The sequence below is a fragment of the Delphinapterus leucas genome, chromosome 15, assembly GCF_059928025.1.
Source record: "Delphinapterus leucas isolate spDelLeu-1000000601 "Yukka" chromosome 15, BTC_Dleu_Yukka2, whole genome shotgun sequence".
NCBI classification, from domain to species: Eukaryota; Metazoa; Chordata; class Mammalia; order Artiodactyla; family Monodontidae; genus Delphinapterus; species Delphinapterus leucas.
This window is the reverse complement of record NC_143143.1, coordinates 38,316,978-38,341,431: the sequence shown is the minus strand read 5'-3', so window position 1 is coordinate 38,341,431 and position 24,454 is coordinate 38,316,978. Positions and strand designations below refer to the sequence as shown.

General features: G+C 61.0%; 2 protein-coding genes across 9 annotated transcripts in view; one reads left to right on the top strand and one right to left on the bottom strand.

Annotated features, from left to right (window-relative positions):
* The first annotated feature begins 10 nt into the window (after positions 1-10).
* MPG (N-methylpurine DNA glycosylase) lies at positions 11-12,922 on the top strand. Of its 2 annotated transcripts, XM_089896480.1 has the most exons (5): positions 11-66; positions 2,221-2,265; positions 7,008-7,241; positions 9,875-10,079; positions 12,478-12,922. In XM_089896480.1, exons 3-5 carry the CDS (start codon positions 7,020-7,022, stop codon positions 12,882-12,884), a joined length of 834 nt encoding a protein of 277 aa, XP_089752606.1. In that variant the 5' UTR covers positions 11-66; positions 2,221-2,265; positions 7,008-7,019; the 3' UTR covers positions 12,885-12,922. The 2 variants fall into 2 exon arrangements, with proteins under 2 accessions (XP_089752606.1, XP_022450002.2); XM_022594294.2 differs by lacking the exons at positions 11-66; positions 2,221-2,265 and adding an exon at positions 4,868-5,000.
* The window catches only part of NPRL3 (NPR3 like, GATOR1 complex subunit), a 35,505-nt gene continuing 23,911 nt past the window's right edge, over positions 12,861-24,454 (bottom strand). For 3 of the 7 annotated variants that reach the window (XM_022594288.3, XM_022594290.2, XM_022594291.2), the window contains 8 exons: positions 21,943-22,080; positions 20,882-21,038; positions 18,176-18,282; positions 17,608-17,737; positions 15,452-15,590; positions 15,119-15,325; positions 14,228-14,420; positions 12,861-13,722 (listed from right to left, as the gene is read on the bottom strand). In XM_022594288.3, the coding sequence (XP_022449996.1) occupies positions 13,557-13,722; positions 14,228-14,420; positions 15,119-15,325; positions 15,452-15,590; positions 17,608-17,737; positions 18,176-18,282; positions 20,882-21,038; positions 21,943-22,080 (1,237 nt within the window). In that variant the 3' untranslated portion in view covers positions 12,861-13,556. Of the gene's footprint in view, positions 13,723-14,227; positions 14,421-15,118; positions 15,326-15,451; positions 15,591-17,607; positions 17,738-18,175; positions 18,283-20,881; positions 21,039-21,942; positions 22,081-24,454 lie in introns of those variants that run through there. The other 4 variants (XM_022594293.3, XM_022594289.3, XM_089896468.1 and 1 more) reach the window with 3 other exon arrangements.

Here is a 24,454-nt window from a genome sequence, read left to right as displayed (position 1 = left end):
AGGGAGGACCTGGTGGCCCAGCTGGACCGAACCTGATGGTCAGCGTCAGCCACTCCCGGACTCCGAGTGAGTCCTGACCTTATTCTGCTTTGACTTGTGCTTGAGAAGTGGGCGGGGGGCGCTGTGCGGAGGGGGAGGGGGAGGGGGGAGGCGGCCCTGGATCTACCGTAAACCGAACCGCCAGCCTCCTCCGAAGGCCGCGCTGCCCAGTCTCTCACCCTAAGCCGCACGGGAGCCTCACTCGCACACACATGCCCCTGCGTTCATGCACTTAAACACACACGCTCTGTACGCACTCACACTCATGCTCGCCCACGTGTTCCTTTGCCCACACCTGTTTACAGACTCACATACACACACCTCCGCATATACACACTGTAACACCTCCATGCTCACTCTCACCCATTTACACACGTGCACACAACCACTGATGCACACTCAGTCGCACTCCCACCAAAGGCAGGATCAGAGCAGTGACCTCCTCCCGGGGCCCCAGTGCTCCCCACCCGCTGAATCCCTGCGCCCCCAACAGGCACTCCCAGGCCAGGCTAGAACCCCTGGAGCAGAGGCGCAGAGGCGGCAGCACCATTTCCGGCGACCACTCTGTGCTCCTCCCTCTTTCAGGGCTCACCCACCAGCCCTGTGGGCCCATCCCTGCACTCCCTGAATCGAACACAAAATGGCCCATCTGCTCTAGGCTGAGGCTGCTGGCGGGAGTTTTCCAACATTCCTCTCCCTCTCTCCTGACATTGCAGAAGTCGGTGGGGCACAATCACCAGAGAAAGGCCCGGGAATGGGGGAGGGGGTGCCAATAGCAGGGCAGGGCTGACCAGGAGCTGTGAGTGGTGGAGGGGCACAGACTTCCACCCCGTAGGGAGCAGAACTCGGACCATGGGTGTCCTAAGGACCCTTCTGCTGGGAACGAGAATACTGAGGCACATGAGGCCCAGCCCCTCCAGCTTTGGAGGGTCCACAAGTGTGTCTTCACAGGCCCTTTGCTGGTCTGGGATCAGGAGGCAGTGGTCCTCTCTGAACAGAGGTGCTGCCACGGTCAGGTCAGCAAGCTATGCCCAGGGTATGACCGCAGACAAAGCCCTGGTCCTTGGCTACACAGAAAGTAGACAACTTGAGGTGGCAGCCAATTCACAGTTGGCCCTGGAGCCTGGGAAAGGGACAGAATCCTCCAACTGTCTCCTCATCCATACCACAGGGCAGAGTGGTGCCTGCACACTCTGGGTCATTTATGAACTCAGGTAGATCAACACAATTCCTAGGTAGAGAGAGACAATGGAAGCTTTGGAGGGGCTACGAGAGGACTCCTTCACTGGGGGATGGGGTGGTGACTACAAGTGCCTTGGGGACACAAGGCAAGAAGAAGGCTGAAGGCTGCCCAGTGCCGATGCTCCGGGCTCTGGCTGCCCACACTGCTACCCCTCCCATGCCAGGCTCTCACCCACAGAAAGGACAGTCTCTCCATGCCTGGCATTCTCGACCCCCGCCAGGAATAAGCATGCCCCGTCCACCTGGACGCTCAGCCTGGGCTGGCAGGGCCAGCGGCAGTGGTGTCATCTCTGGAGTCCAGGGCCTGGGCTCACCTCCAAAGCTTGCCGTGGCCAGGCGTCCAGTGCTGCCAGGTCTCCTGCAGTGGGTACTGCAGGGTACCCAGGCCCCCTCCGTGACCCAGACACTCATTCCCAGCTGCCAGGAGCATAGCCGTAGCTGGCTCACGGCTGAGACAGGTGCCCATCCCCCAGTCCCCCCCACCTCAACCCCCGCCCCACCTGGAGTCACCTTTAGTGAATGAGAGCTGCCTTGCCCCAAGTAACACCCCCTCCCCAGAGAGGGTGGTCTATGTGTCCAGTCACAGGTAAGTGGCTTCCCCCTGGTTCATTCGTTCAGGTTACCTCCAAAGGACCCTCTCAGCTCCAGTGGGACCCCAGCAGCCTCTGTTGCAAACACTTGCCCCTCACAGGTGTGGCTCCCAAGTACACCTTGGCAGGCAAACCCAGGAATCCCCAGGTTCTGAGCCCACCAAGCCTCCTGAGCGACGACCCGGGTATCAGAAGGACAGTATGAGCAGAGGCCTGGACCCAGTCCACAGGGACACGTGTGTGCACACACATGTGCTCTGTCTCACACCTGGCCCACTGCCCTGTGTTCTGGTGGAGGAGGGCCTGACACGGAAACCCAGCTCCCTGTCCCTCTTTTTCCTTTTCCCAGGCCCTGGAAATAGAAATCAGCTGCAATTGCCCAGTATGTGTGCAGGTGAGTGGGGATGGGCAAGTATATGGAGCACCCCCTGACTACACTTCACTGTAGGACCTGAGGGGGTGGCAGTCCTGACCACTGACAGCAGTCCCCACCAGCCACTCTGGAATCAGCTCAGCAGGCCAGCCTGAGCTTTGGGGGGCCTGAATGGGCCCGGGACCAGCCCCTGGCTATTTGGGGAAGAGGCAGAAGTGGGCCAGACCAGCCAGGGCCTGAAGTCACTGTCTATTTGAGGCAGCTGCCCCTCCCCATGTCTTGGGGCCTGGCAAGGGGGGCCCTTAAGTACCTGGCCTCAGGGCCCGGCAGCACTGGCGGCACAGCCCCAGGAAAGGAAGATGCAGCCCACAGCTGCTCACTCTGCCCAAGGAGCCTCCGAGCCCCCAGGACCTGTCAGCTGCAGAGGGCCCCAGAGGCCGCCCTACTGAGATGTCACCCCCAGAAGGTGCTGCCCCTTTCACGGTGTTAGCTGTCCCTACATAGAGAGAAGGACAGTGAACAGTGTGCTGGGTAGGAACAGTGCTGGCCTCTGTGGCTGGTGGAGCCGCTGTCCTTTCTCTCAAGGCTCCAGGGTCTGATGGCTCCTCCAGAGGCCATGGCTGGCCTGGCAGGGCACAGAGCAACTCACCCCAGTACTGGCCCCTTTCAAAGCATTGAGGGTGTCCTCACCTTCATCCTCCATGGACATCCTCCAAAGGGCCTCTCCCAGCCCAGAATCAGGGCACTCTGGGGATGAGAAGAGAAGGCCCCAGGCCCCTCCTCCCACCGAGACCACCTTCTTACCCCAGCCTGCCTGCCCTGTAGGCCACAGTGGGAATGCTCAGCCCACCACATCCAGCCTGTGGTGGAGCCTCAGACCACAAACCAGGAAGTGGGGGTGGGGTGGGGGGAAGGGGGGGCAGAGGTTGTGCAAGGCCCTGCACTCAGGCTGGAACATCTGGAGAAGGGGTTGCTGGCTCCAGCCCTGCCTCCTCCTCCTGGGCTGTCCTCCAAGCCTCTTTCCTCATCTTCAAGTTGGGAAAAAGATGTCCCTCTGGGAATGCGTGGACTCCCCATGATTTCTACAAGGACCATGCACTATTTGTGAAATCAAAATGAAAATGAATACAAAACCGCACCCACCCTGCCCCTGCCCCCACCAGGGGGACTGGCCCAACTGTAGCCTCAGTTTCCCTCCCAGAGCAGGGAGAGGGGAAAGAGAGGAGGGAAGGGAGGCTGGGCACACAGGAAGGCAGGAGGGGGAGTCATTGTTCGGGCAGAATGGCTGCAGCGGGTAAGGAGGAAAGAAAGGGGTGGGAGTCACATCCAGGCCCGCCTCACAAGCACTCATTGACGACTCACCGCCCACCCCCGGAAGGAAGCGGCACAAAGTGCCGCAGACAGCTGGGTGGCTTCCGGCAGGAGCTGAAAGGCTGCTGCCCCTCCCTCCGCAGGAAGTCCTGGTTGGGGCCCTGGGCGGAGCGGGGAGTACAGCTGGGCCTGGGCCTGGGCTGGAGTTGAGCTCCTGGGCTGGTCCAAGGAGGAGGAGGAGGTTCCCCCTGGGAGACCAGGGTTCCCCCAGCTGGACTTGCCCTGAGACCAGGTGCCACACTCGCTCATCCCAGGGGCCCAGTCACGTGGCCCGTCCAGCATCTCCCCCCCCCCACACCATCCTTTGCCCAACTGTTCTCCAAGGCCCCATGGGTACCCCTCACAGGGCCAGGGTGACACAAGTCAGACAGCTCAGGACATGGTCCAGGGCAGGGGCGTTCCCCCTGCTGCCCCAAAGGGCAGTGGCATACCTCACACTGCCCCCAGCCACTGCCCTGCAGAAGGGGTGTTCCTGGGTTCCCACAGCCCTCCTGCTCGCCTCAGCCTCTTCAGGAGGCTGGCCATGCTCCAGCAGGCCCACCCCTGGACTTGGGCGGGCTCCTCTCAGCATCCTTCCGTGATGGGAAAGGTGGGGGCCCCACTGCAGACACAGAATCCCAGGACCCATCCATATTGTGATGGGAGTGGTGGTGCTTCCAGAAAGGCCTGGGTCCACTTCCAGGACAAAGTCTTCCTGGCCCACTCCCCCGCCCAATCTGTCCCCTCCATCCAAATGCTCCGCAGGTATGGAGCAAGTAATGCCCCTCCGCAGTCCCAAGGACCAGGGGCTCCGACACCACCTCCCTCACGCACACTCCACGCGCACCCCACCGAACCGTCTGGGGCACCCCCAAACCACTACACCCCCAGCCGGGGCCCCTCTAGGGCCCAGTCAAGGTTCACAGGGACCAAGCCTCTTTCTTGGTGGTCTGACCACCAGCTGGAGGTCACCAGGTGGAGTGAGCGCTGCGGCTGCGTTGGGACCAGGGTGCAAGTGGGGCGGGGGGCATGTCACTGGGAGGGGCGCGGGGCGGAGGGCTTCCCTCCACCCCAGCTGCCTGCTCCCCCTCCTCACACCACAACTGTCCCAGCAGCCCCGGGCCTTTGTCCCGGATGGGAGGTAAGGCGCGGGGTAGGAGCGGCAGCTGGGAACTCCGATCGCTAGCCCGGCCCCACCCCCGGGGCGGATCCGCGCCTGCGCCCGCCCCCTCCCCCGCCGGGCCTCCGTCCTTCTCCGCGCAGGCGCCGGCTCCAGCCCCGGACCCGGCGGCGCTTCCGGGTGGGCGGTGGGGCGCGTTCCGCGCCGGGCTGGGCTCAGCGCCGGCTGATACAAGTTTCGAGATCCCTGACGGAACTGCCGGTTGCCCGCGCGCCGCGGGGCCCAGGTGAGTGCGCGCCCAGGTGAGCGTGCTCCTCGCCGGACGCACGGCCGAAGGACTGGCTCGGGGGCGGACCCCCCGGAGTCGCACCGCCACCGCAGTGAGCCCTGAGTGGGAGCCAGTAATGTGCGCACGGGCCGCCCGTAGGCGTCTGCAGTTCCCAGACGAGCGCCTGACGGCGGGGTTGGGCCGGCTCGGATGCTCCATTTGCCAGAAACAAAGCCGAGGCCCTGCCCGAGGTCGCCAGTGAGGTCTGAGAGGAGCGCCCGCCACTGGTTTCCTGCTTACGTGCTGGGCGCTCAGCCTGGCCCAGACTCCCCCTGCCCCGAGCCCGTCTGCCGCAGAAATGACCATAGGGTTTCCTCGAGGGGCCACTTCCCCACACTCCTCCCTTCAGTGTCTGTCCCACACGGATAAATGCTCTTCCTTTATTTACTAACCCACTGTTTGCCCAGGTTTTGATGGAGGGCTGGCGGATCCCTTGGGTGCCCCCATCCAGGCTGCTGTTTTCTGCCCTCCACTGGCTGGGCCCAGCCTGGGAAGTGACCCTTGTCCCCAGGTTTTGCGTTTCTTCCTAACATTGGTGAGCGCTCGCTGTACCCAGACAAGTGCTTACCCGGCTTTTCATTTTATTCTCAGAACCATCTTGTGTGACAGTGTTGGTTCCCTTTCTGCAGATGATACAGAGGCACAGACACCCTAGGTCACTTTCTGGGGCAGTGGTCACTCTTGGGTGCAACGGCAGGGTCACCCCACTCTTCAGTCTGAGGCTCTGAGGCAGGTTCAAATCCTAGGTCTGCAGAGGGGGAGACAAGGCCTCTCTGAGCCTCAGTCCCAGGGCATCTGCATGAGCCGACCCCCACTGCCCAGGGTGGGTCAGGGCAGAGACCCAGCGCCACCCCAGAGCCTCGGGGCAGGCCGGGGGCCAAACCTGGGCGGAGAACAGGGGCCGCAGCGTCCTGGAGTCAGCCTGTGGTGGGTGTTGGCAAATGTGCCCGGCTGCAGACAGGGTCATATCAACATCCATTCTCAGCAGGCTGGCGGCTCCGGACAACATAGAATGTCAGCACTTAGGCTAAAAATAACGGGTCTGTCACATGCCAGGGAGGTATGGGAATCAGCCCCTAAGGAGGGTGTTTCCAGGCCCCAGTGCTCACCTGCTGCTCCTTTCCTTGGAGAGCAGCTGGTCCCCAAACGGCCAAGGGTGTGTGGTCAGGTTTTCCGGGCCCTGTGGCAGCAGGTGGGAGGCAGACAGTGTGCCGGTCTCGGCAGATCCTCCTCATTCCTCACACCTCACTTTTGTCTCACTTATCCTTATTCTGACATCCTGGGTCATGAGACAGAGGACAGCTGGGGACTCATTGGGGGTCATACCCTGAGCGCTTGGGATGGGGCCAAGTAGACAGTCTGCCTGGTGCTCACCCATGTGCGTGTGTCAGGCCTTCTGGGCCATTCTAGGAGGGGTCTGGCACAGTGGGAGCCCTGCCAGCATTGGGGAGGGGTGTGGATGACACAGTGACCCACAATCCGTTCCTCGGCCAGGCCCCACTGAGGTCACAGCTGTTTTAAAATTCCTGGTTAGGGGCAGGTGCAAAGGGAAGGGTTCCAGAAAGAAGCTCAGAAGTTCATTTGGAGACCACGTGATGAGTGGCAATCAGAGGGCAGCAGCCCTCCTGTCCCAGGCTTGGGTGTCACTGTCCCCTCCCCAGGCCCTGCAGCCCTTTGCCACTCCTGCTTGTGGATGGCACGTGCAGCAGAGTGGCTACCAGTCACTGCTGCCACCAGCCTGCCTTCACGTGCCGTCATTTCCCAAGTCTTCCTGGGTCCCAGCGGAGGGCTGAGCATGCCAGGTATGGCCCAAGTATGGCATTCTGTTTGCACAGGCTGGTTGCCCTCTTTTTGCATATGAGGAGACAGGCAGGCAGTTGAATGAGTCCTTGAGCTCCTGAGTTCACTGCACAACCATCTGTCCTCTCCTCTTCAGACCCTTTATCTTGTCCTTTCCCGTTTCAGCTTTCCTGAAGAATGGGGCAAAAAAAGCAGCGACTGTTGGAGGCCAAGCGGCATCAGAGCCCGCCAGATGGGACCCGGACATCTTCCCCCAAGGAGCCCCGCTTGGAGCCACCCACGACCCTCGGCCCCCAGCGCAGCATCTATTTCTCAAGCCTAAAGGGCCGCCCTGCTCGCCTGGGATCAGAGTTTTTCGACCAGCCCGCAGTCTCCCTGGCACGGGCATTTCTGGGACAGGTAATGGAAATGCAGCAGCGTGGCCTCTGCTGAAGGGTCATCACCGTGCAGCGTCTGTGGGCCCCAGCCCTCTCCCCGCTGGGCTCACGTCCCTGACTTGGCCCTGCGTGGCCGCGTGCAGTCAGCCGCTTTGCCCACATTTGCTCCTGGGTAGCTTCACCTCAGTCATCTGGGGCAGCCTCTGGGTCCAGGGTCAGCTGGGAAGAATGCCGAGGTTTTTAGGGGTGCCTGCCTGCTCTGGGCAGTGAGGACGGGGCAGCTACAACATTAGCCTTCCCCCTGGTCCACCTGGGATTGCCCTCAGGGCAGGTTTCTTACAAGGACCACGGTCAATGCTGGCCCCCCTGTCTGTGAGGGGCTGCTTTTGCCTGCCCCATCCCCTGACACAGTCAGTGCCCCTGCTAGAGCTTGTCTATGTGTGTAGCAGCTTTAGACACATGGCAGCTGAGGCCATGGCCTACGGGCTGCCCAGCATCAGGATTGTCTTGATGAAGGACAGCCTCCTTCTCCCCACAGTGGCTCACAGTGCCAGAGCTGGCTTCCCAGCAGCCCCTGCAGCTCCAAGTTCTGGGGTGGGAAGCAGGACCGCCCAGGGCCCTTGGGGGTGGAGCCTGTCACCATGTTGTGTGTACATGGCATGTGCCGCAGCTGCAGAGTTTTGGCCACATCCATCTGGAGTACCATCTGGCTAGGCCTGGCTTGCTGGTCCTCCTGGAGGTTCCATGGCTACCCTGTGTCCTTTAGTGATCCTACTTTTAGGTTAAAATGGCCAAGGAGAGTCAGTTTCTGTGGCTAATAGAAAATTGGTGCCAGGAACAGATCCTAAAATGTGAGCTAGTGGAGTGTGACCTAAAGTGTGGCCTCATTGAGAAGCGACCAGAGTCTGTTACATGAGGATGCTTTCAGCTGCAAGGGCCAGAAGGTCCTTGTAAAAGCACCTTAAGTCAGGAGAGGTTATGATCTCATGTAAAAGGGCACATGGGGCAGGTGGGCCCAGCATCGGGTAGAGGGCCCAAGGGCCTCAGTGTGTCGCAGTCTCCCCCTAGGCTCCCCTAGGCTCGCATCACGCCTGTTTGAGCCCGAGGGTAGACAGGGTGATGTCCAGCAGAGAAGGGAGGGTCTCACCCTGTATGTGCCTTTGGTTAGGGAGGAGAGCCTTTTTCATTACCCCTCAGTGGACGTCCTCACAGACCTCTTGACCAGCCTTGGTCATGCACTCATCCTTAAGCAGGTCACTGCAAGGAGCAATGAGTTGCCATGACAACCCAGACCACTCTTGTGTCACCCTCTTGGCTGAGAAGGGTCTTGCCTCTCTCGGGACCCTCCACCAGCAAGGAGGAGATGTGTATAATGGGGGTGAGGGGCAACCACCATCTGCTATCTGGAAATGATATCAGTGAAATTCAGGACAGGAAAGAAGACAGTGAGGAAAGGGCTGTGGGAGGCTCCTCCCCAGGCCCCATGGAGGTGTCAGGCTGACAGGGAATGCTCCCTCTCATCTCCTGGGAAGATGGGAGGGAGGCCTCATCTGAGGTGCTCTGGCCAAGCCTACCTGTGCACACATATAGGGATTTGTGGGCTTTGTCTCCAGGAAGGCCTCCTCTAACCCTTACCCCCGAGTCCGGCCTGCAGCACACCCCTCCCTGCCCCCACGACACTGACCCTGGCCGCAGACACATTGAGCTCCGTGGGCTAAGGCATGGTGGCCTGGCCATCCAACTTGCCTGAGGCTCTGGCCTAAGGACAAGGCAGGTGCTAGGGACAGGCCTGGTGAGGTGGCTGGCCCCTGAAACTCCACTGTGAACCCTGGTTGAGTCAGACCTGGGGCTCCGGACACTGGGCATGACTGCTGGCCATTCCTGGAACCGTACCATGGTGATGCGTGGCGAAGGGCAGAGGGGCTCCAGGCGGGGGAGGACTCAGCTCCCGGGGTACTCAGCGCTCCGCAGGCCCTGCCTGGCTCTCCTGTGGCCTACTCTGTTCTCCTAGGTGCTCTGCTGGCCTGAGAGCACCCACCCCTCTAGGGACAGCCCCTGACAACTGTCCCCTGCCCTGTCCTCGGCTGGGCCCTCTGTCCCCTCCTGTACCCACCCTGCCCAGGGTGCTGTCCGACGCAACCGTTGCCAGGCTTGCCTTCGTGGCCTGCTGCCTGCGCTGACCCACTCCTTGTGGAGCTCGTTACCCCCAGGGCCGTGGGCCAGGCCTGGGGCACTGCTGGGCAGCTGGTCCTGCTGCTTTCAGAGTTGGCTGGGTAGGGGCTGAATGTGACGGTCCTTTGCAGTTAGTCCAGGGGGAGGGGGCTCCACAGGCTCTGGAATCCCAGTGTGCCCTTCACACTGCTCGGCCCCAGGCTAAGCTTTAAGTCCAAGGGGACCCTGCTGAGAGGAAGTGTGAGAATTCACTAGTGCTGGTGCCCAGCCCAGCCCTGGTCGGCCTGAGATGGCTGCACCTTGTGGACAGGACACTTGGTGAGCAGGGCCTGTGGTCCAGTGGTCCAGCAGGATGGAGGGGATGGTGGGGAAGAGCCAGCTGTACCTGGGTGTCCTGTACCTGTACACCCTGAGCTGGGGAGATGAGTCCAGGCTGTGGACTGTCAGGGTGGAGCGAACCCGGCTCCTTCCTACGCTGAGCAGGTCTTGGTCCGACGGCTGGATGATGGCACAGAGCTCCGTGGCCGCATCGTGGAGACTGAGGCATACTTGGGGCCAGAGGATGAAGCTGCCCATTCGAGGGGCGGCCGGCAGACCCCCCGCAACCGCGGCATGTTCATGAAGCCAGGGACACTGTATGTGTACCTCATCTATGGCATGTACTTCTGCATGAATGTCTCCAGCCAAGGTGAGCGGTGCTGGGGCTTGGGGAAGCAGGAGGCCTGGGCAGAGCCCCCTCAGCTGGCAGACCCCGGGAGGACCGGGTTGGCTAGGTGATTGAGCAGGGGCTTCCCTTGCTAGGCTAGGCGAGGGTTTCAGGAACTTTGGCTGCACGGATGGTGGTTAGAGGTGCCAGGGGCCCCACAGAATAGAGGTCATGGGTTGACTTGAACACAGAGCACATGGGTTCACGAGCCCACCGCTGGCCCCAGAGCTCAGTGCTGGTGTCACTGCCGGCCCAGAGAGGACTCGGGAGGGGCTGATGTGGGGAAACAAGAGTGAGATCGATTTGGGGTGAGCTGGGCTCAGGCAGGAGCCTCGCCAGGCGGCCAGTTATGGGGTCTGGGTCAGTTGCTCTCAACTGGGGATGATACTGCCACCCTGGGGAACATTAGGCAATGTCTGGAGACATTTTTGGTCATCACATCTTTGGGGATGCTCCTGGCCTCTAGTGGGTGGAGGCCAGGGAGGATGCTCAGCAGTTCACAATGCACAGGATGGCCAACTCCACAGAATCATGGCCCCAGAGGTCAGTGGTGCCGATGGGAGAGATGCTGGTCTAAAGCTCCCGGGAGGGTCCACGCACCTTGGGGGACCCACTGGGTCTTTCGTGGGTAGGCAGCTGTGTTTTCTGAGTGGTCTGTGCTGGGAAGGAAGTGCCCAGCACCGTCTTGCCAGAGCTGCTGGGTGGGGTGGGGGGTGGGGGGGCGGTCTGCCCAGCCCACTCTGGCTAGCCAGTCCTAGCGTCCATCTGCCAAGCCTCCCGTTGCCGACGCAAGATGAATGAAGGCTCGAGGACAATAAGGGGCTGCCGGTCACACACGTGGAAGGATTCCATTAACGTGTGAGTTGTGATTGCCCAGAATAGACAGCTGGGGATGCCTGATGCCAGAGCCACAGGGCCAGAGGACACAGGGAATCCACGACTGGCCCTGTGCCCAGCAGAAGGCAGGTGCTGTGTGAAACTGAGTGACAGGGACTGCCCCTGAGGGCCCTGTTATCAGGCGCAGAGCTTATTCCGGTCGCTGAGCTTTTCTTTGGCGTTAGAACCAACCCCTCACGTGAGAGGAGACTGCACTTGGACAAGGGGCTGCAGTCAGTGAGGAAAGGGAGGAGCCCAAGTTTCTGCGGGTACAGTGGACAGAGCAGATGTGGGAGGTGGTGTGTTACTTTCTCGTTACGTGACCAGGATGCCCCAGGAATGTCGAGGTTAGGGGAGCTGAAAACCACATGGGTACAGACAGGGCCAAGGGTCATCCAGGTGGAGTGAGGGAGAGGGACAGCTGAGACAGTCCTTGCCTGTGGGGTGGAGGCCGTGCAGAGACCGGGACTTGGGGCTGCGCGGTTGGTGCAGGCAGACGGGGTTGGCAGGGGGTGATGGGGAGGCCTGGTGCGATGAGGTAGGGGTGTTCTGTTCGTCAGGAGTCTGGACTCAGGTGCATCCCAGGAGAGGAGGGGTCAGCTACTCCTCCAGACCTGTCTGCAGGTGGTACCCACTACTTTCAGGATGGAACCAGAGAGAGCTTTGAGGCCAGTGAGGGGAGCTACCCGGGAATCACAGAGGGACTAAAACTCAAGGCTTTAGGTGCCCTTGGGCACATCCTGAAGTGCTTTGAAAGCTGGCTGGTTAAGGGACATCTGGTCGCACACACCCCCACACTTGCTGGCTGTGCAGGAGGCCAGCTCCTGGGTGCTGATGGGAAGGCCTGTGCGGCTGAGGCCTGAGAGAGGGACTGGCCTGGCCACGCCTCAGGCTGAGCCCCTCAGACTCCCAGCTAGTGGGTGGGCTGAGAGTCAGGGGAGCAGGTGTCCCAGGACAGTGGCCTTGCTGGAGGGTCAGGCGCCTCTGTCCAGGGCGCAGGGGGTAATCACTGTCCCCAGCCAGGAATCCAAGGGGGTCTGGACAGAGATGTCTTCTCGAGGGAATCCCTGGGCCTGGGTGTCTGCTTGCCGTCCCACAAGTGGCCTGAACTGGTTGGGGAGGGGACCCCCACGGAGGTGGGGGGCTATTCCTGCTCTGTCAGTTTCCGCACTGGATCCTAGGGTGGGGCTCACCTGCGTCCTGTGCACACTGGTGGCTGCTCCAAGCCAGGCTTCCAGCTTCCCCAACAGCCAGTGGGGTGGGGGTGGGGGTGGTTGGGGGACCCTGGGGTTTTCTTTGCTGACCTCACAGAGGGAGCTAGGGAGCTCCATGCCTCCCCAGCTGGTGCCCATAGGAGGCACAGGTGCCTTGCGGGTGCAGGTGTGCGTGAGGGGGAGGCAGGCAGAGGGTCTGGATGGTGAGTGAGCACAGGTGTCACCCCCAAAGCTTTGGTCGGGCCTTGGGTAGTGGGGCGACAACCTGGGAGGCTTCATCTCTTCCACAGGGGATGGGGCATGTGTCCTGCTCCGAGCACTGGAGCCCCTGGGGGGCCTGGAGGCCATGCGGCAGCTTCGCCACACCCTCCGCAAAGGTGTTGCTGGACGAGCCCTCAAAGACCTCGAGCTCTGCAACGGTCCCTCCAAGCTGTGCCAGGCCCTGGCCATCGACAAGAGCTTCGACCAGCGGGACCTGGCCACAGACGAGGCTGTGTGGCTGGAGCGGGGCCCCCTGGGGCCCAGTGAGCCAGCTGTGGTGGCAGCAGCCCGAGTGGGCATCGGCAATGCAGGAGAGTGGGCCCTGAAGCCCCTGCGCTTCTATGTGCAGGGCAGCCCCTGGGTCAGTGTGGTAGACAGAGCGGCCAAGCAGAACACACAGGCCAGAGCAAAGGCCAGCCGGGATGAGGATTTTTAATTATTTAAAAATGAAATAAATGCTGTGTTTATAGAAAACAGTGTCATTTGTGTCTCGGCTGGAGCCCCTGTCGGTGGCCAGCTCGTCTCTGTGGGAGGACCCGGGGCCAGCAGGTGCACTTTCTCCTCAGGCCTGAGGCAGCTGTGTGTGGGGAGCAGCGGTGCAGACACTCCTCCCCACCCCACCCCCGCCGGCCAAGGGGAAGCTAAGACAGCTGTGGGACACCGTTAGCCCAGGTCCTCGTGCCTCAGGTGGCACGGGGGCGACCGCTTGGCCATGGCCTCCTGGTGGCTAACACAGGACTGTGGGGGGCGGGGAGGGGCTGGGCCAGGCACCGGCAAGCTGGGGGGAAGGGTGCCTGCAGGCGGCCAGTGCTGGCCATACAGGCCAGGCCAGGCCCTCGAACCTGAAGCTCTGGACGGCCCAGGCCCGGGGAACACGGGAGGGGGAGCGGGGCTCTGAGAGAAATACGGGCCAAGTTGGTGTGGGCAGCATGCAAGCCTCACTCCGAGGCAAGAGTCCTGGACGCTTTCCCAGCTCGAGCCTCACCTTCTCAGCTCAGAGCCCCTGAGGCTGTTTCCAGGACTGGAGGCGGGTGAGGATGTGGAGAGCAGGGGCCCCATGGGGAGGGAAGGAGCCTGGGGTGGGGGAGGCTCCCTCCGGTGCCCCAGCTCAGGTGAGCAGGGCCTGGAAGACAGTGATGACCGGATCCTCGTGGGTGGTCACCACCAGGACACTGCGGAACTTGTCCACCAGCGCGAGCAGCTGGGAGCGCCGCGTGTTCTCGTTGTACATGATCTCCTCCAGGTGGTGGCGGCCGCGGAAGTAGTGCAGGAGCCTGGGGGGTGGAGGGTGGGTATGAGCACAGCTACGGAGCTGGCGGGATGGGGGGGGTCCTCAGACAGGCCCCTGCCCCAAGCAGTGCCCTGGACCCGCTGCCCACCGTGGCCCCTGAAATGTCACCCTGCCTCAGTGCCCACACACATGCTGCTGTGGCTCTTAGGGCACCTCGGCTGGGGGCTCAGTCCCTGACAACCTGACGCTCCCAGAACACCATACACCCAGTGCACCCAACTCAGGGTTGGGTGTGACAAGTCTGTGTCACCTATGGCGTGGAGACCGAGGGCCCCACCCGATCCCCACGAGGACAAGAACTTGCTGCTGCTTCCCAAGACGTGACAAGAAACACCCAGGAAGTACAGAAGAGACCCCCCACATGCAGGTGCCAGGTAGCGACGGCTGTGTACTGGAGATGCCACCTCAACCAGTGAGGGCTGTTTGCCATCGGGATTTAAGCTGAGATCCACTTTCTGTCCTGTCCCTAGATGTGGCCCCTGCTCTACCTGGCAAACATGCGGAGGTCCTCAGGGTTCTGTGCCGCGGGCACGCTGAGGATGGCTGCCCGTTCATGCTCGGACAGGCTGGCCAGCAGGTTCTCCGTCATCCTCCTGTTGAGTGGCGAGTCCCCACTGGGGAGCAGCTCTGCACTGGAGTTGTCCATGCTGGGGCTGGTGAGGGTCATGTCATCACTGCTGGCTGAGGACGGGCATAGTCAGGGAGCGGCTGCCCCCAACCCCACAAGTCACCTGCGCCCACCTGGGAAATAACTGCTGTGCCCTTGGGGAGCAGCCCCTCACCCCAAGGCCAGCCTGGTCATCCAACCCGTCCCACCCACTCAGAAGACAGGAGCCCTGGGCAGGCAGGTCCAGCACTGAGCCTGATGTCCAAGGCCCCGCCTTAGCCTGGGGAGGTGCCTCCCCCTAAGCCTTCCAGCCCCTCGTCTTCCCCAAGCCAGGGACCTGGGGCTCGGGGCTGCTGCCTTAGGGGGCACACCGTGGCCAAAACAGCTCCTTCGAAAAGGGACTATGACAGTCACTGTCTCCTCAGGCCCTGAGCATGGAGGTTTCAACGGTCCTCCCAGGGACGGGGTGTGGTCTGCTCTGACCCCAGGCTGGGCCAGGCTGCTCCTGACTCAGCAAGGTAGAGCCTCGTCCTCAGGGAGGCGGGGGAGGGGACCTCCCCGAGGGAGAGCTGCCCAGCTGGGTGAAGTGGCGTCCTCGGGGACACAGCTGCCCACGGACACTGTGTGTGCACGTTTTCGAGTGCAGCCCTGTGAAGGTGCTGTGGTCATTCCCTGAGGCGCCCAAACTGGGCCTCCTGGCCGCCTGTCTCTTCCAAGGGCGCCCAAGGTGCTCACCCCCCACCAGACAGATGCCCTGGGCAGGGGGTCCTACTTGGGGAGCCAAAGCTGAGGGCGTTGGGCGTGCTGAGGCTGCGGCCGCCAACCCTGGTGGTGAGGGGCACGTCATCCTCCCGGGGGCGGGGCTCGTCCTCACTGGGCGAGGCCATCAGGCAAACGTAGGTGTGCAGCTGGACCAGGAGCCTGCGCTGCAGCATCCACACCACCATCTGGATGAGCTGTGTCTGCAGGACGGGCAGGCCTGAGACATGACCCCCAGGTCACCCCGGAGGTCAGGGTGAGGCCCCACACCTCAAGAGAGGGAGCGCCCAGCCGCCAGCCGCTCTGCAACCCCAACTCCCATCCAGAGGAGGCAGCGGGGCCACACCTGCCCTTGCTCCATCACACGCCCGGGCTGCCCACGGCTGTCCTTTCTTGCCCAGAGCTGAGGAGCAGGACCTGTGACGCGGAGGACCTGCTCTGCCTCCTCTTCCCCAGCCCACTGGCCTCTGTGGGGACCCTGGACACTGTTGAGAAAAAGGCTGCTGGCAGCTGCCCTGACAGCAAAAAAGTCCTCCCCTTGGGTCAACCTGAAAGCCTGCCCAGGGACCGGGAAGCCTGTGCAGGTGGTGCTCCAGCAGCCGTGAGTGGGGGTGTGTGTGCACATGGCGTCCACGTCCTCAGACCCACACGCCCACCTGCTCATCCCTGGGGGTCCCTTGCTGGGAGGGGCTGGCTGACCGGGCATGGAAATAGGGGCGTATGTGACCCAGTCACACCAAAGAAAATTGAAAAGGATTGTAAAATAATTAAATTATGAGGGACTTCCCTGGTGGTCCAGTGGTTGGGGGTCCGCCTGCCGATGCGGGAGACACGGGTTCGTGCCCCGGTCCGGGAGGATCCCACGTGCCGTGGAGCGGCTGTGCCCGTGGGCCGTGGCCGCTGAGCCTGCGCGTCCGGAGCCTGTTGCTCCGCGACGGGAGAGGCCACAGCAGTGAGAGGCCCGCATACCGCAAAAAAAAAAAAAAAAAAAAAAAAAAGACTCCTTGCTCCCAATGTAGGGGGCCCGGGTTCGATCCCTGGTTGGGGAACTAAGATCCTACATACCACAACTAAGCCTGCGTGCCGCAACAAAGACCCACGCAGCCAAAATAAATAAATCAATCAATTTAAATAAATAAAAATTATATTAAGAGACTTCATCAGCACTTTAGCACATTCTGGGCCTGAAGTAGTAGGTATGGAAGGCAGGTGGCCTCACCCTGGGACAGAGCAGAACCAGAACTAGCTCCATCCGGGCCCCTCGGGCTTGGCCTAGAAAAGCCACCCACCATCCGGACCACTGGGAAGTTTCCGCTGGGGAGGGGAGAGGGTGAACATGCAAAGTGTGTCTTTTATTCTGCTGGCACGACCTGGCACAGTTCCTGGAAACCAAAGGTGCCATGAAAGACAGCATTCAGAACAGTCACGCTTGGCATCTAAATGAGCGGACCAACAGGATCTCCTCCTCATTCACAACTTGAGGAGGAAAAGGGTTTCCTTTTTTTTTTTTTTTTTTTTTTTTTGGCGGTACGCGGGCCTCTCACTGTTGTGGCCTCTCCCTTTGTGGAGCACAGGCTCCGGACGCACAGGCTCAGCGGCCACGGCTCACGGGCCCAGCCCGTGATCTTCCCAGACCAGGGTATGAACCCGTGTCCCCTGCATCGGCAGGTGGACTCTCAACCACTGCGCCACCAGGGAAGCCCCCTTTTAAGCTTTTAAGGACTGGTTTTGCCTAACAGACCTGGCACTTATTAAAGCAAATACTTTACTTTTGAAGACAAAGCCTTGAGAACACCCAGACCCATCTCCAACACCTGTCCCACCCGGCCCTGCCCAGAGCCCCAGGTTTGCAGTGGAGGGGAGGAGGCAAAGCCTCTCGGATCCAGGCTACACTCAACCCTGCCACAAACGCAGAACTCACCAGTTCGCTCCACACGTCTCACCCTTCCCTGGTGGCCAGCCCACCACACCCAGCACCCTGCCTGCCTCTCGCCCTGACCAAGACCCAGGACCCCTTGGATGAGGAGATTCTGGGGATCAGTGAGCCCAGGACTTACACCCACAGACCCTGTGGTCACCTGGACCGTGGCAGGCAGGGGAGGGAGTAGGAGTGTAGGGACCAGACTCAGTGAAAACAAAATCCCCTCTGCGTCCCCCAATTATGGGATCCCCAGGCCCAGAAGGGGGCACCAAGTGGCTCTGTCCTCCCAGGAGAGGTCACCGATCTCCTGCCAATTGGGCCTCTTACCTGCGTTCTAACCCTAAGAAGTGCCCACCATGGGCAGGGGGGCTCCATGGGGGGAGGGACTTGCAATGCTCAAGTGTCTGCAGGCGGCCTAGCCAGGGACACGGCTTCTGGTCACCCTGGCAGGGCAGGTACCACCTACACAGCAAGCACCTCCCCCCAAACCAAGGCTAAAAGTACGGCAGCACTGAGAGCCTGGGATCAGGGACTGACGCCAGGTGGGTGGTTCCTGGGCTCCCTGAGCTCCTGAGACTCACCTCCTGCACAGCAGGGGCCAGGGGGTTCCTAAATTCTGACAAGGAGACCGGCAAGGAGAACTTAGCGAGGACAGACGGCAGGTCGTGAGATGGAAACTGGCGTGAGAACTGCTCAGCCAGCGGAGAGTACCTGGGGACAGGGGGTGAGGGTCCGTGAGCTCAGCAGACCTCCCCACCATTCAGGCGTCTGCACCCTCGCCATGAGCCTGTGGTGGGCAGGAGGGGGCGCAGCCTGGTGGGTGGGCCAGGATGGGTACAATGAGGACAGAACCCAGATGCTTTCCCCACACCACAGCCCCTATGAGCCCCTTAGTCAAGGCCAAGGCTCCTGACCTCCCACCAGGTGCCCCGTGCAGCACCCACTGGCTGGCAGGTACGGGCAGGCGCAGACCCTTCCTGGAGGCCGTAGGTGCTGGAAGAGCACAGGCTAGGGGTGCCATGCAGGGCTGGACCAGGCCAGAACTGGAACGTGGGCCCAGCTGACCTGGGGAGCACCGCCTGGCCGGCCCTGCCAGCCACTCCCCTGCCCACTCGGGGGCCCTGGGCTCTGGCAGTCAGGGGCACTCACAGACACACACTGGCGTTGGGAGAAAGCATGTAGACGTTGTTCTCACACAGCGGGTAGATGATGATGGCCTTGCCCCAGTACACCAGGTGCGCCGCAAGCTGGAAAACCTGCGGGCAGAGGGCCGGGAGGACAATGCTGGGGAGGCCAACCCACGCAGCCCCCTGGCTCATGGCCACAAGCCTCTCCATCACTGGTCCCTGAGCCGTCCTGGCTGGCACCAGCACGGGGACGCTGGGGCACCTGAGATGAGGCCAGTCCAGCTGATCAAGGGGCTTGGCTGCACATCCCAGCAGAGGCCAGCCCACAGCCCAGCCGGCGCCCAGCACGGAGACGGGGCTCCACGTGACAGTGGATGTGGGTCACTGCACCTGCCCCCTCCACACACTCATCCCTGGAGAACATCCCACTGTCCTGCTGCCCTGACTCTCAAGACACACAGACCATGATGACAGGACAGGGAGCCAGGGTGAGACCACGGCAACGGGCACCGCTCATCCTGCAGCACCACGGCCAAGTGCCTCTGAGGGTGCATGCATACCTGTGACAGTGCCGGGGACACCTCTACCTCGTCTCGGCAAACAGGGCCTCCAGTGCCACAGCCAAATCAAACACAGAAGAAATTTCAGTTCCATCGCTGACCCTCTTCTTTCTCAGCCCAAGTCCCAGTGCTGATGGCTCTAAAGGACACAGGCCCCCTTCCTTCCATCTCTGCCACCACCCTCGCCCAATGGGCTCCACCTCCCACCTCTCTGCAGCCAGAGCGCCCTCTGCAGGCCACAAGTCTGAAATCAGGATCACCTGGCTGGAGTCAAGCTGTCAGCAGGGAGACTGCTCTTTGCTTCCAAGTTGCTGTGACCACACGTCTCATCTCTGCCTCATGGTCACATCCCCGCCTCCCTCTCAGAAGGGCCCACCCAGATCATCCAGGATCATCACCCTGTCTCAAGGGCGTTATTCCCATCTGCAAAGTCCCACATAAGGAAGGTCACACTCACAGGTCCCAGGGATTAGGTCTACGGGGCCACTGTTCACCCAATCACAAGTAATGTGTGATCCTAATTTTGTTATTCAGAGATTATGTGTTAATATGTACATAAAAAGCTTGGAGGAATCTAGGTTACTACTAGGATATGGGATTATGGGGACTTTCTCTTTTTCTGTTTATAATTTGTATGATATTTGAATTTTTATAAGAATATATTAATTTCATCATGACAAAAAACCCTCAAAATACTTGTAGAGTTTTTTTGCCTAGGATGGAACATGAGTGATTTTAAATCATCTGGTGACATTCACACCTGTGCTTGAGGTTCCAGCTGGGCTCGCTGGCCTCCCTCCCCACGGGGGCCTCTGCTAGGTGGTCTGCTGCAGGAAGCAGCAGTCCCAGAGGCTGGTAAGGTCAACCACCAGGGTTGGGCCCCAGGGGGCGTCTGCACGACCACACCAGCGGCAAACCCTGATTTGCACCAGGTTCAGCGGGAAGGGGCATGGAAGGAAACGGCAAGGGGACCCCATGGCAAGGCCGGGGAGAGGCGAAGGGGACATCATCAGAGCTTTGTCTGTGTCTGGGGGAACTGTGAGGCACAGTGTCCAAGCAGGCTCCGTGTTGGGCAGCCTCAGGGGACAGTGAGGGTCACCCCCTCAGAGCCGCACACTCACAGGCACCTGCTGATCAGCCAGTACTGGTCAGAACACAAACTCCGCAGCACACACGCAAAAGCCAGCGCGTTAAATGTTCTTTGTCTCGTGGGTGCTAGGAAGGCAGTCCAGGAGCCCATGTGAAACACGAAGGCAGAGTCCGATAAACACTTTCAGATGGGGTGGACAAAGGTCATGGGGTAGAGATGGGGGAAGGGCTTATTTGGGACGAAAGAATCCAGAAAGGCTGCTTTGGGGAACATGGCCTGAGAGTCAGGCCTGGTAGACAAGCTCCCCTAACGTGCTAAGGAGCAAAGGCCAACGGCTCCCTGGAGATGCCTCGCAGGGGCCTAGGTGGCCTGCCTCATGGTGCTCCACCCTTGGCCTTTGTAGGAGCCGCTGGTCCCTGGGCCAGGCCCTGCTGCCCCCTGGCGGTCACACAGTGCCCCATTCCAGACCCTGAGTCCACCCTCAGGCTGTCGCTTGGAAGGCCCCCTGCCCCTGGCCTTCAACTTCTCCCTGTGCTTTTCCTTGCCCCCAGCCCCTGCCCAGGTTCAAACCAGATCCACAGCCAGGGAGAAGGGGCCCCCATCTGATCAGAAAGGGCAGCTCATGAGCACGTGGCTCGGCAAGGAGGTGGCACCTTGCACAGAAACACAGGCCTGTGTGCCCGTGGGGCGTGGCGTGGGGAATCAAGGCCACTGGGTTTGGTGCTGGCTCTGCATGGCTCCCACGTGGGCTAAGGCACCCTGCGTACCCCTGCTTCAACCCTTCAAGCCCCCAGCCCTGGCTCTGGTCCTGTGCGGCCCCGTCACCTGGCACCACGATGGCCTCACTCCTCTGCCACAGTTTCACTGCCCCCTCCCCTCCACAGAGGAGGAAGTCAATCCCGAGGCCTGATCCCAGGTCAGACTCCAGATCCACCCACCACCACAGCAGGCCACGCAGCAGCCCTCGGCTGGATGGAGGCCCTAGGGAGGCGACCTGAGGTGCCAGCTGTGATGCGTCCAGCCCCTCCCTGCTGCCCATCCTGCCCACCCAGGGTGTCTCCTCAAGCCCCCAGGGTACCTGCAGCAAGGCCAGGTCTGCGTCCTGGGCCAGCTGCTGCAGGTTCTTCACAGCAGACGTGGTCTTGATCACACGCACCAGGGCTGGGGAGCAGTCAATCGGGAGCTCGCCCAGCAGGGACTTCTCGTCGCTGAGCAGCAGAAGGGCGTGGTACGGGCTGTGGGGCAGAGACACGGGTCATCACAATCAGCGAGCCCCAGGCCCTTGCCCTGGGTGTGCATCTGCAGAGAAGAGGCCGGGGAGGAAGCGGAAGACAGTGCTGTGCCCTGAGGCCTTTAAAAACCTGCAAGGATCACCCACAGAAAAAACTGAGGAAGGCCTGACGGGTGACCTGGCTCCATCCCACCTCTGGGACTGCCCAGCAAATGTTCGTTCGAAAACGAGTGAATCTTTCCTAAGGAAAGAGTCCCAAATATGGGAAAAGCAAAATCCCCACTGCAGACTATGAACAGAACTACCTAGAAATACGCTTAGCAAGGAAGCCCGGGGCGGCGCACAGGCCTGGGGAGGGAGGAGGGACCAGGCAGTGCTTTGCTTTCTGTCGTCTCAACATTTTCTGTTATGTACCCAGATTTCCTTTTCTGGTTAAAAAACGTTTAAGGGAACAAAGGACTTGATGGAGGAGGGGGAGGCAGAAGATTGGGCTCAGCGCTTTCCTTGAAGGAAATCAGTGACATGAAGAAACAGATCTCACAAGTTCTGATCTGAGCAGGAGGTCCGGTGAGTAACACCATGAAGACACAACGTCTCCCGTGGTTGGCTCCTGGCCCCTGCCGTGATGTGTAGCCCCACAGCCCTGCCCAGGTCCTCGTCTGGGACCGCAGCACAGCGCCCCGCTTGGCCAGGCAGTGCTGAGAGGGCCCGTGGGGAACCTGGGGTGGTCATCTCTAGACAAAACTGGACACAAAAGCGTGTATTTTTACTCTGTAAACAGCAGCGCCCTACCTGCCAATTTCTGTGGCAGGAAGAGGAAAAGACGATTTTTGGAACCAAGTACTTGGCAAACCTCAGGACACAGGAGAGCAGGGCCCCGGCAGGGTGTGCGTGGGGCTGGCACTCACCGGATGGCCTTCAGGCTCCGCTCGATGGCCTCGGGGGGAATAAGGCTCGTGGCCGCGTAGTGGATCTTATGGGGCAGGCAGAAGCTCACCTCCAGCCAGCTGTTGACGTGGAGCCGCACCACGCCAGATGTGCACAGGCTGCAGAGAGCGGGCCGTCAGCCACCCACATAGCAGCTCCCAGCCGTGCACACAAGCCACACAGACACCCCTGAGGGTGCCTCCTCCCAGCACACGGAGGAAACTGCAGGGGGAGACTTCCAGAGCAAGAAAGCATCTTGTCCCGGACCTCAGTATGTGTAAGAGAAGAAAAAGTATTAGGAACACCCACAAAAACTGTATTCCTGGCCAGCCCTGGAAACTCTTGTCCAACTAGAGAGCCAGGGCTCCCATCTCTGTCCCACAGGCTCAGTGCACTAGGGGTATCCTGAGGCCGCCTCTGCACACCTGAGGAAGGCTCCATCACAGTGGGCTGCCTGGCAGGGCAGGGCCTGTCACCAAAAGGGAGAGTTGAGCAGGAGAGGAAGGTCCTGCCGGGGAGGGGCCCATCCCCCTGCAGACACCAGCAGCCCCAGGGGCTCCACGGCCACCGCCAATGCCAGCCTCGGCTCAAACCTTCGGCTTCCCTCGTCTCTGTGATGGAACTTTGGTTCTTTCAAGCCCTGGCCTTGCTCAGGCCAGACATGGCAACTCTGTGTCTGACCCTCATTTCTCACATCCCACCTCAAACCATCTGTCAATCCTATCTGCTTCATGGCAGGGACAAAGTCCAGACCTTCTCCGTTCCGGCCCCCTCTGTCCGCCCTCTCCACTCAGACCCCCAGGGCTCCCACGTAAGCAGTCCCAACCAAGACCCCAGAGTGCCGGAGCCCTGTGGGACCTGCCCACTCTTCTCCGACCCTGTCTCCTCCCCGCCTCCCGTGGGTCCAGCAAAATAGGCTGCCCTGCGGCTCTCCAGGCCCATGTAATTGCCCTGGCCACACACTCTCCCTCAGGTGCCCCGGGGTTCCTTCCCCCCTTTTCAGATCTCAACTCAAGCGCCACCTTCTCAGTGGCTCAACCATGAGCCAGGCCCCACAGGCTGCTCACAGTTCCCGTGTGTCCTGTGCACCGGGCAGCAGCACGACCTGCCGTCTCCTGGTCAGTGCTGTTTCCCGACCAGAATTCAGTCACAAGGTGCACTGCTCACCGTACAACCCGTAATGGTGGGGTACGTGGGGGCACTGAGGGCATTTCCTGAATGGAGGAAGGAAAAGGCCCGAGGAACATGTGTCCGCTCTGGGGGGACCATCTCTCAGGAAGACCCTGCCAGGAGAACAGTCTCCTAGCGGCGCCGTGCAGGGGGACCACACACAAAGCTGGGGCCATGGCTCCATGGCATGGCACCTGGTGTGGACGTGGGGGGAGCGACTGCTGGAGCAGAGGGCAAGGGGGTCTGTGCCCAGCCGAGGCCCGCCTGCCCTGCCCGGGGTACCCTCCCCGTCACACTCCAGCCCCACTCTGCTGGCCCCGCTGGTGCTCAGGTCTCAGGGCTCTCAGGCACACAGATGCATGATGCTGGGAGGCGGCCCCGCGGCCCCCCCAACCCCGCGCCCACAGGCCGTTCTTACAGCCTCTCCCCACAGCTCCGCCCAGACGGACGGCAGAATCCATGGTCAGCAGTTTCAAATGTAAAAATAAGCCTTCATTGTCTCCAGCAGGGAATGGGCAACGGGCAAAGGACCGTGGGAAGAACACAGAGCATGTCTGTGACCTCAACTGCCCCAGGACTCCTGCCAACACCGGCGTCTGCTCCCTCTGCCTGTCCTGCCACCAGGGCGTCAGGAGAACCAGGCCCCCAAGAGCCCCCCTCAAGGGACGGTCTTAGGCTCTGAGCTGCAGGCTGTAGCTGAGTCTGGAGGGCAAAGGTTTGGCCATTGCTGATGACACAGCCCCTTAAGGTGAAACCCAGGCACGGGTTTGGTGACTGTCACAATTTGGGGAAGAGACCCCGGGTCCTTCCCCAGGTCCCAGTGAAGGACATCGCTCTTGGCTTCTTCCAGAAGGAAGCAAGTACACCTGAGCAGACAGAGGCTCCTGGAGCCTCCCCACTCCTTGGCCAAGGGCCTTTGTGGGCTGGACGGCTCACGTCAAACCCTGGGAAACAGCGTCTTCAGGGATCAAAAGTCACACGAAGGGGACCCAGGGTAGTGGCTCCACTTGCCTGGGCAACATTTATGCTCTCAGCGTCTGTGTATGAGAGAAGCAGGCAGGGGAAACTGGGCGCCAGCTCCTCCTCCATTCACTTCACCCCTGCTCGGAAAGGCTGGTGGATTCAAAATCAAGGTCTTCCTGTCTCTGAGCTCCCCTCTAGGACACGGCTCAAAGTGCCTGCTAGAATGAATGCCGCAGAGTCAGAAGTAAACACTGAGAGGCCTCTCATTTCAGAGGTAGCCGTGTGGGCTCCTCAAGGAGCCCAGGGATGCCACGTGCAGGTTGCCGAGCCACATGGCACATGCAGAGGCCCCAAGCACTG